This window comes from Saimiri boliviensis, chromosome 2, assembly GCF_048565385.1.
Source record: "Saimiri boliviensis isolate mSaiBol1 chromosome 2, mSaiBol1.pri, whole genome shotgun sequence".
In the NCBI taxonomy this organism is placed as follows: domain Eukaryota; kingdom Metazoa; phylum Chordata; class Mammalia; order Primates; family Cebidae; genus Saimiri; species Saimiri boliviensis.
Window position 1 is genome coordinate 96,101,701 of NC_133450.1, and position 17,670 is coordinate 96,119,370.

A 17,670-nucleotide genomic window follows, 5' to 3' on the forward strand; every position below is an offset into this window, starting at 1 on the left:
TGTTCTTTTTGCTTATAATTGACTTGGCTTTGCGGGCTCTCTTTTGGTTCCACGTGACGTTTAAGGTTTTTTTTTTCCAGTTCTGTGAAGAAGGTCATTGGTAGCTTGATGGGGATAGCGTTTAATCTGTAAATTACTTTGGGCAGTATGGCCATTTTCATGATATTGATTTTTCCTAACCATGAACATGGAATGTTTCTCCATCTGTTTGTGTCCTCTCTTATTTCGTTGAGCAGTGGTTTGTAGTTGTCCTTGAAGAGGTCCTTTACATTCCTTGTTAGTTGTATTCCTAGGCATTTTATTCTCTTTGTAACAATTGTGAATGACAGTTCATTCTTGATTTGGCTCTCTTTAAGTCTGTTATAGGTGTATAGGAATGCTTGTGATTTTTGCACATTGATTTTGTATCCTGAGACTCTGCTGAAGTTGCTTATCAGTTTCAGAAGATTTTGGGCTTAGATGATGGGGTCTTCTAAATATACAATCATGTTGTCTGCAAATAGAGACAGTTTGACTTTCTCCTTTCCTATTTGAATACCCTTTATCTCTTTTTCTTGCCTGATTGCTCTGGCTAGAACTTCCAATACTATATTGAATAGGAGTGGTGAGAGAGGGCATCCTTGTCTAGTGCCAGATTTCAAAGGGAATGCTTCTAGTTTTTGCCCATTCAGTATGAAATTGGCTCTTGGTTTGTCATAAATAGCTTTTATTATTTTCAGATATGTTCCATCAATACCTAGTTTATTGAGAGTTTTTAGCATAAAGGGCTGAATTTTGTCAAAGGCCTTCTCTACATCAATTGAGATAATCATGTGGTTTTTGTCTTTGGTTCTGTTTATGTGGTGAATTACATTTATAGACTTGTGTATGGTGAACCAGCCTTGCATCCCCGGGATGAAGCCTGCTTGATGATGGTGGATAAGCTTTTTGATGTGCTGTTGCAATCGGTCTGCCAGTATTTTATTGAAGGTTTTTGCATCTATGTTCATCATGGATATTGGCCTGAAGTTTTCTTTTCTTGCTGAGTCTCTGCCTGGTTTTGGTATCAGGATGATGTTGGTCTCATAAAATGATTTGGGAAGGATTCCCTCTTTTTGGATTGTCTGGAATTATTTCATAAGGAATGGTACCAACTCCTCTTTGTATGTCTGGTAGAATTCAGCTGTGAACCCATCTGGACCTGGGCTTTTTTTGGGTGGTAGGCTCTTAATTGCTGCCTCAACTTCAGACCTTGTTATTGGTCTATTCAGGGTTTTGGCTTCTTCTTGGTTTAGGCTTGGGAGGATGCAAGTGTCCAGGAATTTATCCATTTCTTCCAGGTTACTAGTTTATGTGCATAGAGTTGTTTGTAATAATCTCTGATGATGGTTTGTATTTCTGTGGAATCTGTCGTGATATCCCCTTTATTGTTTTTTACTGCATCTATTTGACTATTCTCTCTTTTCTTTTTTATTAATCTGGCTAGTGGTCTGTCTATTTTGTTGATCTTTTCAAAAAACCAGCTCCTGGATTTATTGATTTTTTTTAAAGGGTTTTTTTGTGTCTCTATCTCCTTCAATTCTGCTCTGATCTTAGTTATTTCTTGTCTGCTGCTAGGTTTTGTGTTTTGTTTTTTTTTTTTATCTTGCTCCTCTAGCTCTTTCAATTTTGATTATAGGATGTCAATTTTAGATCTTTCCTTGCTTCTCATGTGGGCATTTATTGCTATATATTTTCCTGTAGACACTGCTTTAAATGTGTCCCAGAGATTCTAGTATGTTGTATCTTCTTTCTCGTTTATTTTGAAGAACATCTTTATTTTTGCCTTCATTTCACTGTTTATCCAGTCAACATTCAAGAGCCAGTTGTTCAGTTTCCATGAAGCCGTGCAGTTCTGAGTTAGTTTCTCAATTCTGAGTTCTAACTTGATTGCACTGTGGTCTGAGAGACCGTTTGTTATGATTTCCGTTCTTTTGTATTTGCTGAGGAGTGATTTACTTCCAATTATGTGGTCAATTTTAGAGTAGGTGTGATGTGGTGCTGAGAAGAATATATATTCTGTGGATTTGGGGTGGACAGTTCTGTAAATGTCTATTAGGTTTGCTTGGTCCACGCTTGAGTTCAAGTGCTGGATATCCTTGTTAATTTTTTGTCTTGTTGATCTGTCTAATATTGACAATAGGGTGTTAAAGTCTCCCACTATTATTGTGTGGGAGTCTAAGTCTCTTTGTAAGTCATTAAGAACTTTCTTTATGTATCTGGGTGCTCCTGTGTTGGGCACGTATATATTTAGGAACATTAGCTCTTCTTGTTGCATTGATCCTTTTCCCATTATGTAATGTCCTTCTTTGTCTCTTTTGATCTTTGTTGATTTAAAGTCTGTTTTATCAGAGACAAAAATTGCAACTCCCACTTTTTTTCTTTCTTTTTTTTTTTTTTTTTTTGCTCTCCATTTGCTTGGTAAATCTTCCTCCATTCTTTTATTTTGAGCCTTTGTGCATCCTTGCATGTGAGATCGGTTTCCTGGATACAGCACACCGAAGGGTTTTGGCTTTTCATCCAATTTGCTAGTCTGTGTCTTTTGATTGGGGCATTTAGCCCATTTACATTTAGGGATAATATTGTTATATGTGAGTTTGATCCTGCCAGTTTCATGCTAGCTGGCTGTTTTGCCCATTGGTTGATGTAGTGTCTTCATTGTGTCGATGCTCTTTACTGTTTGATATGTTTCTGGAGTGGCGGTACTGGTTGTTCCTTTCTATGTTTAGTGCTTCTTTCAGGAGCTCTTGTAAAGTAGTCCTGGTGTTGATGAAATCTCTTAGTAATTGCTTGTTCTTAAATGATTTTATTTCTCTTTCACTTACAAAGCTTAGTTTGGCTGGATATAAAATTCTGGGTTGAAAGTTATTTTCTTTAAGGATGTTGAATATTGGCCCCCACTCTCTTCTGGCTTGTAGGAATTCTGCGGAGAGATCTGCTGTGAGTCTGATGGGCTTCCCTTTGTGGGTAACCTGACCTTTCTCTCTGGCCACCCTTAGCATTTTCTCCTTCAGTTCAACCCTGGTGAATCTGACGATTATGTGCCTTGGGGTTGTTCTTCTTGAGGAATATCTTTGTGGTGTTCTGTGTATTTCCTGGATTTGAATATTGGCCTACCTTGCTAGGTTGGGGATGTTTTCCTGGATAATATCCTGAAGAGTATTTTCCAGCTTGAATTCATTCTCTCCATCACATTCAGGTACACCTATCAAACATAGATTAGGTCTTTTCACATAGTCCCATATTTCTTGGAGACTGTTCATTCCTTTTTACCCATTTTTGTCTAATCTTGGCTTCTCATTTTATTTCATTGAGTTGATCTTCTACCTCTGATATCCTTTCTTCTGCTTGGTCAATTCGGCTGATGAAACTTGTGTATGCTTCGCGAAGTTCTCATATTGGGTTTTTTAGCTCCATCAATTCCCATATATTCCTGTCTGTTTATTCTCATTAGCATTTCGTCAAATCTTTTTTCAAGTTCTTAGTTTCTTTGCCTTGGGTTAGAACATGTTTTTTAGCTCAGTGAAGTTTCTTGTTACCCACCTTCTGAAGCCTATCAATCCATCACACTCATTCTCCATCCAGTCTCATTGTCTTGCTGGTGAGGAGTTGTAATCCCTTGTAGAAGGAGAGGCATTCTGGTTTCAGGTGTTTTCATCCTTTTTGCGCTAGTTTCTTCCCATCTTTGTGGATTTATCCACCTGTCATCTTTGTAGTTGTTGGCTTTCAGATTTGGTCTGTGAGCAGATGTCCAGTTTGTTGATGATGAAGTTATTTCTTTCTGTTTCTTTGTTTTCCTTCTAACATTCAGGCCCCTCTGCTGTAGGACTGCTGAGGTCCACTCCAGGCCCTGCTTGTCCGGGGATCACCTGCAGTGGCTGCAGAACAGTAGAGTTGCTGCCAGTTTCTTCTGCTCTCTTTGTCCCAGAATGATACCCACCAAAAAACAGTCTTTTCTCTCCTTTATGATGTGACTCTTTGGATATACAGGGGTCAGGGAGCTTTTTGAGGAGACAGTCTGTCCTTTATAGGAGCTCAAGTGCTGAGCTGTGAGCTCCGTTCTTCATTCAGACCTGCTGGGCAGATACGTTCAAGTCTGCAGCAGCAGAACTCATAAACCCTCCCCGCTTTATTTTCCCAGATATTCTGTCCCAGGGAGTTAAGGCTTTATTTATAAGTTTCTGTCATGCTGCTGCCTTTTTTCAGGGCTGTCCTGCCCAGCGAGGAGGCAGCCTAGTCACTGTCTGCCTGCAGAGGCTTTGCTGAGCTGCTATGGGCTCTGCCCAGCTGCCATGTAAACTTCCCTGCAGTCCTGTTTGTATGGGTATAGTTAGACCTGCCTCGGAAATGGCGGCCCACCTTTGTTATGGCGGACTCTCTCTGTAATGATGGGCTGCCTCAGCAATAGTGGACTACCTCTGTAGTGGTGGACTGCCTCGGTTGTGGCAGACGCCTCTCCGCCTCTCCCCCACAGAGTTGGGCCATTTTGGGTTCAGCTGTGCTTGCCGTGAAACTGTCAATCCAGAGCATTTCAGATTGCTGTTTGTTTGTTTGTTTGTTTGTTTGTTTTTGTGGGTGTGGGACCAGCCAAGCCTGATCACCTGGCTCCCTGCCTCAGACACCCTTCTTTTTTTCTTTTCTTTTTCTTTTTTTTAGTTCAAGGGGCAACTCTGTCTCCCAGTTGTTCCAGTTGCCTGTTGAAAAGGCACCAGGATCTGTGTGATTTCCCATACGGCGACCTGCTGCGCCGAGATTCATGGTGCTTTTTTGTCCAGGAATCTCCTCGCCTGGCTTTCTGTTTCAGTCCCCTTTTTTATCAGTTGAATGGGCGACTCTGTCTCCCAGGAGTTCAAGTCGCCAGCTAAAACGGCGCTGGACCAGTGTATTTTGTGCAGAGACCTGCTGCACAGGGCACCAGCCAAAACATCTGTGCTGGCAACCCGTGGGGCTCCTCTGCTTGGGAATCTCCTGATCTGTGGGCAGTAAAAATCCGTCTGGAAATGCAGCATCCACTCACCCTCCATGCTTTTGCTGGGAGCTGCAATCTGAGGTGCTCCTAATTGGCCATCTTGGATTCTCCTCCGACAGAGTATACTTATAATGGTTAAAGCCATAGTTCACAGTGAAGTTATAATATTTTTTAGTATTTATGTACCAGATGACACAGCAAACACCTAAATATATCAGAATCACTGTAGCAGAGTATAGGAGAATGCAAGTAGCAATAGAAACACATAATAAAGAATTTTAAATGCATCACAGTACAAACCTGGTATGACAGGGTGTTTCAAGATCATCTAGGGTATTTCCTGTCCCAAACCTGACTTTATCCATTTTTTCAGGGACCCCTGATTTCTTTTAATGGGAAATGTTATTTCCCATTAAAAGATCACAGTCTTTATAGTAGGAGTGCTTACTTATACTGGGTTTGTCTTCGATTCTAGGCCTTTTCTAGAACATTTTTCAAAGCGGAATTACATCATTAGTCCATGCTGACATTGCTAATTAAAATTTATGATTACAAGTGTTTTTCTTTCTTTGATTTTTATATTTTTATCTCTTTTGTCTTATGCTTAAAATCTAGTTTTAATTATATTAATAAAATTAATACATTCATCTTAACTTAGTTTCAAATTAATGATAAAAATAGTATTACTAACAATATGGTTATTGCAAAAGGTTTCAGATGTTTGCAGTTCTTTTTTTGTATTTTATTTCCAAATATGTATGTATAAATGACAGAATTTTAAAGTCACTTGAAATAATTTCTCTTTATGTGGTTAAACCACCAGTACTCTATTTAGTTATATTCATTTGTTTCATTTTGCTTTTTACTTTTAGGCCTTGGTTGTTTTTATTTTATTTTTGCTTTATTAAAAAAATAGATTTAAAGACTTCAGGATAGCCTAGCTGACAGTTATGAGTTATTTTAAATAACAATTAAAAGTCTTAAGTTTCTAGGGACAGTGTTTAATCAAAGAAAAGTTAGCCCAGAAAATTTGTCATTATTTTTTTTCCCCTAAAGTAGATTAAATATTTACTAATATAATACTTTGATTTATCCTGTATGCCAGTTAGGATCCCCTAGTCTCCAAGGGAGCTCTAAAAGGTGCAACACACTACTACCACACACTATTTCTAAACAGTATTTCTGGAATTTATGTTAATATTTTCTTTTTTTTTGAGACGGAGTTTCGCTCTTGTTGCCCAGGCTGGAGTGCAATGGTGCGATCTTGGCTCACCGCAACCTCCGTCTCCTGGGTTCAGGCAATTCTCCTGCCTCAGCCTCCTGAGTAGCTGGGATTACAGGCACACGCCACCATGCCCAGCTAATTTTTAGTATTTTTAGTAGAGACGGGGTTTCACCATGTTGACCAGGATGGTCTCGATCTGTTGACCAGGATGGTCTCGATCTCTTGACCTCGTGATCCACCCGCCTCGGCCTCCCAAAGTGCTGGGATTACAGGCTTGAGCCACCGCGCCCGGCCTATATTAATATTTTCTAAGATATTGGAACTATCACCAGAGTCTTGCATGAAACCGGTTTTCCTTAGCCTACTAATTTTGGCTTCTCAGGATGTCAGTTACGTACATAGATGCCCATCTATTTTTCTAATGCTAAAGTGATTTTTTAGGTGTAATATTTAAGTAAAAGTATATGCTGTAGAATATGATACACTCTGGCTCAAAATCTGGATTTTAAAACTTTAAATGGGCCAGGTGCAGGATCTCATACCTGTAATCCCAGCACTTTGGGAGGCCAAGGTGGGCGCAACTCTGGAGCCCAGGAGTTTAAGACCAGCCTGACAACATGGCAAAACCACATCTCTACCAGAATAATGTAAAAATTAACCCAGAAGGTCAAGGCTGCGGTGAGCTATGGTCATACCACTGCACTCTATCCTGGACAACAGAGCAAGAAACATATCTCAAAATAAATAAATATTTTAAAAACTTCAGATGATTGTATTGGGTCATGAAAATCTGTTTTTGTGACAGCAGTAGCAAAATAAAAGATTGTAGATACTATGTCTCTTTTTGGGGAGGTTGAGTCTTAAAATGTATAATTCTGTGATTTCTCTTTTCAGAGGCTGATAAAATACCAGTAATGCGTGGACAATGGTTTATTGATGGCACTTGGCAGCCTCTAGAAGAAGAAGAAAGTAATTTAATTGAGCAAGAACATCTCAAGTGTTTTAGGGGCCAGCAGATGCAGGAAATTTTTGATATTGAAGTGTCAAAATCCATAGATGGAAAAGATGGTAAGATCAGTTGATACATTTAATATATTCTACAAACCAAGTAAGTTGACAAAGTTTCGTTTGTAAATTTGATGTAATTCAGGACGCTTAGAATTACAAAATTTGATTTTTTAAAACAGTTCATTATTCCAGAATTTAAAAATTTAAAACTGCTACAAATATCTGAACTATCTCAATTTTTATTTTAATATGTATGGCAAATGTTGTGATACTAACACAGTTTACTATAAATGTACAAATTGTGGCAATGTACTCCCTATTTAATCTTTTAGTAATTTTTTAGTAATCAAAGGAAATTGAACTTACCAAAAAATTCCTTATCAATATATCAAAGACAAGTTTCATTAATATTTTAATGTTCTTTTCCTGAAGTTCAAAAAAAAATCTTTATCTTTGTGTATCTCTTAGCTATCCTCATTGAAAACCATATGAAGTTTTAATTTGAAACAATCTACTGCTTACATTTCTTTATTCAGCACTTGCATATTTTTGTAATAGTTAAAAATGCTATATAGTAGCCAAGATTGCCATGTTTTCGTTATATGTCTAAATCTTGAGTAAATGTCAAAATATGTGGTAAAGTTAAAAATACTTCTATTGTTCCATTTACTGCAGGCAGTGGGATCAACTTTTCTGGTGAGTATAACTGTACAGGTAGAATAGAATTTGTAGATTTCTCTAAAGCTTTTCTTCTAAAAGTTTCTTCATCATGCTTGCCTTTATTTGGGAGGTTTCTTGGCAAGCTCTACTGAATCTAGTGAATTAAAATATAAATTGATTTTTTTCCCTTCCCCTCATGAAACATCTCTAAACTAGAAAAACTCAGTATTGATTAGGTAATTTATAGAATGAAGCTTGAAAAAAAATGAATTAGGTGGTTGGAAGTAATTGTTGATATAACATAATTAATGTCAAAACGATAAGCTTTAAGTTGGCAGGGGATTTTTTTCTTATTGTTAGTAACACTCCATGTTTTTTCTCTCTTCCACTCTTTGCTCTCTCTTACCTCTCTGAACATATGTATACATTTGTCACCAGCAAGGAAACTTGTTTAGCTTATATCAAATTAAAATATCTTTTGCATCTGGTTGGTTAAAAGTCTACGTAATTGAGGAAACTTGTGACTTCTGAATAAACAGGCAATTAAAGCTAACAAATTTATATAATAATAGTTGTCTGTTGTGTGCCAGATATCATAATCTAGAAATTCTAAATATATTATTTTCCTAATCTATAGTCAAATATGTCCTTATTTCACTGTAAAATTTAAAGTAAAGGTTCTTACTTATCAATAAATAAGGAGCAGCCCAGTGTAAGAGCTGTAGGTATGTTTCTACAGATGGCCATATAATACTTTGTTCTCCTTATAGCAAAAATGGCAAATTTTATATATCTGTGATTTTATGGTAGTGACTGAAATCTTTTATAACTTCTCTTCACTATTGGTCAGAATCATTTCAAAAGTCTACTTCATAGTATTTGAAGGACAGACCTTTGTCATAAAATAATCTTATTACCATTAGAGATGTCTGAGTTCCAGATTTTTTTCCCCTTCTATTCTCCATAAGTCTTCTTCCTCAGAATGGCAATTTCACCATCACAAACCCAGGTTAGCCACTTGAATTTCTTATTATTAATGCATGGAAAAAATCTAGGTGCTTGGAGGAGAAAAAGGATGAGTATGAAAAATACAAGGATTCCCCTTTATCATTCTTTGTTAGAACTTTTTTTTTCCATTTGCTAAGTCATCCTGTGGAGATTAATCATCAGTTCTATTTCATCTCTAGATTCTACCTGTTTCTAATCTTGTTTTTATTACAATCAAAATTAGAATTTAATATGTCCTTTTTACTTCTGCTTCCTGCCTAAATGTTAAATGTCACAGGATGCTTCAGTTTTCCTCAAAGTGTTCAAATTTAAATAAGACCAATGTAAAAACATGGTTTATTTGTGAATACATTTTTTAGACTGTCTTTGGGTATGTGTATGTGTGAGTGTGTGTGTCATTCCAGAGTAGCAATCTCTAGGATATTATGGTAATATTTGTGTTATCTTTATGGATATACATTGAGTAGTAAAATTTTAATTAGTAATAATGAAAAAGTATTAAAACATTTTGCATTTTGATCTTTCAAAAATGATTCTTTGAGGTTCATTAGAAGAAAACTTGTTTTTTTATAATGTACTGTGGCATATAAGATTCAGTGTGTTCTGTTATTAACAATGATATGTTCAACCGAACATATATTTGTCGTAATTTTTAGACACTTTATTTTTATTAAGCGTTAAACATATCTTGGTATCTTGTGACACTTGACTTTGAAGATTATGAGAAATTGTGAAGTACATTTGGAAATAATAACAAGTCTTAAGGAAAGGACATTTGCTATCTAAAAGCCACCATTGTTGGGAAAATAATTCAAAATTGTAACTACAAAGACTAAAAAATTGTAATCTTTTAAGTTAACTTACTGTTAACCTCTAAGCTTCTGAAATTTTATACTTCATGAGTTTGAGGGAGGAAAGTGCCCTTTCCACCTAATTTTTCTCACGAATAAAGCCCTGACTCTTCATATTGTCAGATTCCATGTGTAGATGTAGTAAGGTCGTTGTAGGCACTTTTGTGAGAGAAATTGACAAGGTTTCTACCCTCAAGGAGTTTTAAGCCTGTTAGAGTAGACAAAGCCAACAGATGAAAACAGTTACAAAAGAGTAAGTACAAGAAGGCATAGTAGTAGACAGTCAATATTACATATTCTGAAAAGATATTTGGAATAAAGTGAGTAGATAATCACAGTGCACTGGAATTATTCACATAAGGCTTTCTGGAAAAACCTAATTTAATAATTTAAAACATTTTAAAATACTGTATTCAGGAATGCTTGTTAAATGTTCTAGGCAATATCAAAGAAACTAATAGTTTTCACCTTCAGGGACATTAAAATAAATAATTCATTTTTCTTATGACCTTGTCTGTTTGGTTAGGGTTGCTCTTGCCACAAACAGTTTAGATGTATAGTCGTCCCTTGGTATTTGTGGGTGATTGGTTTTAGGACCTACACACACACACACACACACACACACACACACACACACACACAGATAGCAAAATCTGAGGACATCCAAGTGCCTTTAATAAAATGGAGCGGTGCAGGGCGCGGTGGCTCAAGCCTGTAATCCCAGCACTTTGGGAGGCCGAGGAGGGTGGATCACGAGGTCAAGAGATCGAGACCATCCTGGTCAACAAGGTGAAACCCCGTCTCTACTAAAAATACAAAAAACTAGCTGGGCGTGGTGGCGCGTGCCTGTAATCCCAGCTACTCAGGAGGCTGAGGCAGGAGAATTGCCTGAGCCCAGGAGGCGGAGGTTGCGGTGAGCCGAGATCGTGCCATTGCACTCCAGCCTGGGTAACAAGAGCGAAACTCTGTCTCAAAAAAAAAATAAAAAAATAAAATGGAGTGGTATTTGCATATATGCACATCCTCTCATATCTTTTTATTCTTTATTTTTTTGGAGACAAGGTCTTGGTCTGTCACCCAGGCTAAAACATAGTGGCATCATCACAGCTCACTGCAGCTTCTACCTCCTGGGCTCCAGGACCCTCCCACCTCAGCCTCCCGAAAAGGTGCACCCTACCACTCCAGGATAATTTTTTTTTAATTTTTTGTAGAGACAGGGTCTCACTCAGTTGCACAGGACAGTCTTGAACTCCTGGGCTCAAGTGTTCCCCCTGCCTCAGCCCCCCAAAGTGCCAGGATTATATGTATATTTCAAATCATCTCTAGATTAATTATGACACCAAATACCATGTGATGTCATGTAAATGCTTTTGTACTGTATCGTTTTTTTGGTTTTTTTGTTGTTTTTTGTCATCGCCGCCCCCAAGTATTTTTGATCTGTGGTTGATGTTGAATCTGCAGATCAGAAGTGCCAACTATATCTAATATTTTCCTCCTTATTAACTTCCCTTAGTAATCTCAAAATGAGCATTGAATTAAAGAGACATGAAGATTTAGTACACTGTGTAACTCTTTTTAGCATACAAATAAAGATAACCCACAAAAAGATAATGACTTTTTGTGATTTAGATATTTTAATCTAAATTTAGTTCTCTGTGAGAGTTAAAATGGAAATTGATTTTTTTCTTACCCTACCTCCTGGACTAGGAAATGTTTAGCAGTTTAATGAGTGAAAGCCTATTTTTTCACTTGGGATGAAACATAAAAATAGAAGTCAAGACGTCAACAAGTAATTTGGTAAACATTAATACTTAAATCTACTGCTAGATTAGTGTTTTACTTATTCTACAGCCTATCTATCCAAGCATGCATAGTAGTAAATGAAAAATAGGTTGAACTGAATAGGTAAATGTAGCACATCACTCCGGCCAAAAAATAAGTAAGCTGAATTCAATAATAAGAAAATTTGTATTGAAGATGATTCTATAAAATAACTAACTGACCAGTATTCCTCAAAAGTGTCAAGATCATGAAAGACAAGGAAATACTGAGGAATTTGTCATAGAATAGATTAAGATGATAACCAAATGGTGTGTGATACCCTGGATTGGATCCTAGAACAGAAAAAGATATTATGGAAAAACTAGAGAAATCTGAATAAAGTCTGTATATTGGTTGATATTATTGTACCAGTATTAATTTCTTAGTTTTCATAACTGTACTATATTTATCCAAGATGCTAACATTAGAGGAAGCTAGGTGAAGGATATGTGATAGGTCCCTGTACCATTTTTGCTATTTTCTGTTAAGTCTAAAATTATTCCAAAATAAAAAGGTTTTTTTAAGTCCAGTAGAGGAATTAAAATAAAATATTAAAAAATACTCAGTTATCCCAAAATCAAGAGGAACAGAGATTTAAAAAAAAAATTTAAAAAGGCAGTGGGACAAAGAGAAAGATAAATGGAAAAATGGCCGACCTATTCACTCATGTCAATAACAATAAATATATTTGTGTATATAAGAAATTAATACTCCAATTAAAAGGCAAAGTGACAGATTTGATAAGACCTGACTATAAAAATCACAGATAGATTAAAAGTAAAAGATTGGAATTTTTACTCTTCCAGCTAATTTTGGGTACCATGGCAGCACGGATGTTAGTGTCTCTGTAAAGATTTATGACATTTAACAATTTGATGGATGAAGTATATATTTCTATCACTGTAGCTGTATAAATATATCCCATACTGTAAACATAGCATTTCAAAGCTCAATTAAAGAGATGGAGGGGTCCTCACCTTCTAACCAGCTTTTCTTTTCTTCTCTCTTTAGTCACTAACAGGATTCCCACCTTCTAGCTTTTAGTTATTTAATTTTTATAAATTTATCTAACTTTATTTCTTGAGATTAAAGAAAGATTGCCAGGAATTTGCTCATAGTTGGCACATTTGAGATGTGCAAGATTGCTTCCTTGGGGTTGGAATTTTTCAGGTTGCCAGCTTATGTAAAGGGAAAAGTTAGTTTTTCTGTTGTAGAAATTATTATGTCAGCAGCAGCAGTAACCCTGTTTTGTAATACTCTCCTGCTTTCAGAATGACATAATGCAGAAAGTTCTTTAAGATATAGTAAGGAAATTTATTGGAAATATTTTTAGTAATTTAAATGTTTTTCATTGCTACGTAAGACTTTAACATATTAAAAATTTTATTAAATGTTAGCATTAATAAATTAGCATTTGCAGTTGTGTTTTGAGCTTATGCATCTTTTGCTAATACTATGTAAAAATTTTTAACTACAACTTTATTTTTTAAAAAGAAAAACAGTGCTTTCTGACACTTGAATTTTCTTTAAGTGATCTTTGTTTAGATTGATAGTAAACTCTTTTTTCCTCTGCTCTACTTATCTTAGTACCACTAACTCTGTGCTTTGGGTTGAAAAATTTAATCCCTCTATGCTACAGAATGTGTAGTAAATAAAGCAGATGACTCTCAAGTGAAAATAATAATTGCATTTGAAAACAAACCATGTCTATTTAATTTTGTGAAAATGTTTTAAATAAGTATGTTTCTCTTTTTTTCTTGGTTTCTCTGCATATTAGGGTGTTTGTCCTTTTTTAATCTTTAAGTTATACTATTCTTTTAGAAAAGAAAGCTATCATTTGTGTATCTAGGCTAGCTTTCTGAAAACATTTACATAATTTAAAAATGTGGTCAAATGGTCCATACATTTCGTATTTCATTCCTTTTAATAATATGGAATTGGTTCACGTTAGTTTTGCTACCAGATCTACAAAGTCTAGTTTTTGTTTCAAGCAGTAAAGTCTCAAGTTTATATCAATTTGATTTACTTTGATACGTTAGCATATTTTTCCTAATGAATTTTTTGTTTAAAACTGTTTCCTGGTCTAATGGTACATCTACTCCTCAGTATCTGACCAGAAGGCACATGAAAGAAGAAACATTTTCAGTGAAGAAAATTGCATCAGTTGTCATTTTCTACCTCTGTAACAATGATGTTTTTATAATCCTGACATAGTGACCCAGCTTTTAGTTCTAGTTTATAGTTTTTGTAGCCGTCTAATTACATATAGGTATAGTTATTAACTGTCTTATAAGCATTTCTCAGTTTTATTACACAAATCTTTGCATATGCTACATCTGTATATTCAACAGATTTGTTACATTTCTAGAACTATACAACAGGAATTAAATATTTTTGTATTTGAGCAGTATTTAACCTTTGTCACATTAACATAGAAGGGAGTGAGGATGAAAATCAAATGTTTTATAACATAAATTTGAACTAATCATAAAGATTCTGTAATTAACTGGTGAGAAACTATAAGGCTCAAGTTCAAGTGAACTTTTAAATAATTGCTTACTTAAAATACAAAGAAATTTATATAACTAGCAAAATTTGACAGGGAAAATGTTGACTTTAAGGTTATCTACTGATTTGCCAAATATTAAGTCTATGCCTAGCTTTACTCTGTGTTGTCTGTTAATGCTTACAAGATGTCACAGCATACATTTTTACTAACGACTTTTTTCATTATTTTATTAGTCTTTTCAAAAGCGAAGAGCAGAGCTCTTGATTTTTGGTTTTTAGTAAAAGTTTTGTTTTTTAGTCTTTTAACAACTTGAATGGAGTTGCAAAAAGAAATTTTTTTTCCTAAGGGAAGTTTCCATTATATTTCAGTAGTGGAAAGCATCTAGTAGAATGTATACTGTGGTGTCTTCTCAGGAAAGCTGCATTAGATATTTAAAATGTTACTTATTGGATTCTCAATTTGTACATCAGCTGTTAGCTATGTCAGTCACAAATTTGGTGAGAGTAAATAACCTTAGTATTGTAAAGATGGAGTTTATAAATCTCTTAGCATTTGAAAATGTCATGTTCAATTTTTATAAATTCTTTCTATGCAAAGACATTAAACATAATCACGGTTGTTTTTAATAAATTTTGATATCATTTGCCTTTTTTCTTTCAGTAAAAATACAGCAGATATTTGATAAACATTATACTAATGTTTTGCTTTACTGATTCTTAGAAATTATATAAATAAAGCATTTAGAATAATGTTTTTCAAATACAATGCATTTTTTAAAGTTAATACTAGAACAAAAAGGCAAAATGGCAAACCTCATTTAAAATTTGCTTTGAAGCTCAGTGTTTTTGCTTTCTTAGTTGTCTACCACCTCCCTCCCTTCTCCCTCCCTTCTCTGTTCAAATGGAGAGGATTTAAGGAGAGTACAGATGCGGCAGGTCTTAAACGAAAGCGTTCCCAAGGTACAGTAATTGTAGTTTTATTTTTCCGTGTAGTTATATTCCTGGCTTATAGCATTCAGTTGCATTTAAAGCATAGAAATTAATACTTTTTTAAAAATGTGTCCATTGTGCTGTTTTATTTACTGCTACTTTATTATGTGTATAATTACTTGTAAACAGTGTGTATAGTCCAGTAACAAAATGTTCAGATGTTGGCCAACATTAAAATGTTTTACTTGAAGATGATATGTGGATCATTTAAGGAGGAAAAGAGTGTTTCTGGCTTAACACTAATCTCTAAATATCTTGGTCTTGTAGTTTAACATTTTAAGCATATGTTGCTCACAACTATTTTAACAGAAATGTGATTTAGAAACATTTAAAAGCCTGAAGTAGTGGCATGGATCAGATATGTAATTAGAAAAGTGATTGTTAAACCCTTGCAAAAGATTTTTTTTAGTTTATGAGAAGTTCTTTTATTTAAAAAACTGACCTTATACATTATTTTCTTTGAAACTGAAGATATGATTTATGTTTATTATGTTAATTGAATCTTGATCTGGTATACAGTGTTAGTAATATGCCCTAGCAGGTAAGTAAAACATAAATTGGTTTTTCATACATTTTTGAAATTGCATATTTAATATAACTAAGAAGTACAGTTCCTCGAATATACTTGTATCCTGTAGGAAATAGGTTTTTATAAAAATGGCTTAAGATCATAGCTCTTAACCAGAGCTGTATCTTTTATATTTAGCTTGAGGTAATCAGAGGAGTTAGACTCTGCCAGTAGCTAACTCTGTGGCAAGTCACTTTATCTCTTTGTACCTCTGTGTTTTTGTAAGTAAAATGGGAAGTAATATTTTGCCTTGAAAGAATTTTAAGAAAATAAATCAAGCATAGTGATTTGAAGGTACTTGGCTTTCTGAAGATGGGTATGTTAATTTTTCCTATCTATAAACCAGATATATAAAGGAAAAGCCTAAGGCCCTCATAACATAAGAATTGTGTTTTGTGAATTGATGGATATGTTATATCAATTTCTTCACTGCTTCCACAAACATTGCTGAATTTGTGGTATGTGCCAGACACTGTGATAAGACATTATTTTTGGTGCTAGGGATATAAGAAATGGTCAACACACAGTCCCTGGCTCCTGGGGCTTATGAATTCCTAAAGAATACAGGTTTGAAGGTTTTTTTTTTTTAAGGCCTCATTTTCACCAAGCATACCTCCATACTGATGATTTTTTTTTTTTTTTTTTTTTTTTTTTTGAGACAGGCTGTCTCTGTGTGTGTTGCCCAGGCTAGAGTGCAGTGGCATGATCATAGCTCATTGCAGGCTGGACCACCTGGGCTCAAGCAATCCTCTTGCCTCAAGTGATCCTCCTGCCTCAGTCTCCCAAGTAGCTGGAACCACAAGCACATACCACCATACCTAGCTAATTTTCGAGGGTTTTTTTTTTCTTCTTCGCAGAGAGGGTCTGGATATTGTTGCCCAGGCTGCTATCAAACTCCTGGGCTCAAGCAGTCCCTCAACCTTCCTGAGTGCTGGGATTACAGGCATGAGCCACTATACCCAGCTAACAGTACTGATTTGAACATCATGATAGAAAAACATTTCCTTAATTTTGTATTACTAAAACATTTTTCAGTTTTTGATTTCTGCTGTGATGAACAATATCCGGTAATAATTGGCTTTACTATCCATTCCAAAATTACCTCATTTTCTAATAGATTATTCTCTTCCCAGTTTAAAGGTAATTTTTTTCCTCTAAATCTTACTTTGTCTAGCATTTAGTGAAATTTTTACAGATCTTTTGATATTTTTAGTAAAATCAGAAGAAATAGAAGTTTAGTTGCTATGTCAAAGCTATTGAGGGCTTGAGGTATATGTATATATGCCTTATACCTAATGAAGAGTTAGCTATATCCCCTGGGAAAGAGTTGTTTAATTATCAGAACACATAGAAACTGTGTATTAGAGGTTAAAATTTTGATAGTTAAGTCATTCAGTGTTTTAAAAAGTTGTCATTTCCTGTAGCAGGATTAATTATTTATAAAATGAAGTCCCTACCCATTAATTGCATCATATAACTTTTTTATGTGAAATAGTGTTTTATTGAACTGAGTTCCATATGTAAGTTTGTTAGGTAACATTGATTTAAAAATCTGAGTGTTATAATTTTTCACACAAATACAGTTTGTCTTGGAGACCTTCAAATTAGCTTTTCCTTTTTGCAATAGCTATGCATAGTTTCAAGCTGAGTCGAAACCATGTGGACTGGCACAGTGTGAATGAAGTATATCTTTATAGTGATGCAACAACATCTAAAATTGCAAGAACAGTTACCCAAAAACTGGGATTTTCTAAAGGTAATTGTTAAATATTACTATAGCTTATCAACATTTTGGGAATCTGACTTTTTTTCTTATATTCAAAATAGACTATTCATATTCATTTTTAGTTTATTTTAAATATATTAAATTTAGTGACAGGTTCCTTTGTAAATGAAACTTTAAGTTGGTTGCGTTGACATGTATTCATTAAGTAATAATTACATACTTAGAATGATTTGACAAGGTTAATAAATACCTTTTATACTTCTGAAAGCACAAAAGCTGCTAAACCTAAAATGTGGCAGTTGAAATATAGTGTCAAAG

The 17,670-nt window shown here is 35.0% G+C and overlaps 1 protein-coding gene across 8 annotated transcripts in view; it reads left to right on the forward strand.

Annotated features, from left to right (window-relative positions):
• DDHD1 (DDHD domain containing 1) overlaps window positions 1-17,670 on the forward strand; it is a 197,430-nt gene that overhangs the window by 36,818 nt on the left and 142,942 nt on the right. For 3 of the 8 annotated variants that reach the window (XR_012516317.1, XM_039469313.2, XM_039469315.2), the window contains exons 2-5: window positions 7,107-7,280; window positions 7,896-7,916; window positions 14,927-15,028; window positions 17,254-17,382. Coding sequence is in view for 7 of the 8 variants with exons in the window: in XM_039469313.2 (XP_039325247.1) it covers window positions 7,107-7,280; window positions 7,896-7,916; window positions 14,927-15,028; window positions 17,254-17,382 (426 nt within the window). In the remaining variant the exon portion in view is untranslated. The remainder of the gene's footprint in view (window positions 1-7,106; window positions 7,281-7,895; window positions 7,917-14,926; window positions 15,029-17,253; window positions 17,383-17,670) is intronic. The other 5 variants (XM_039469316.2, XM_039469318.2, XM_039469317.2 and 2 more) reach the window with 3 other exon arrangements.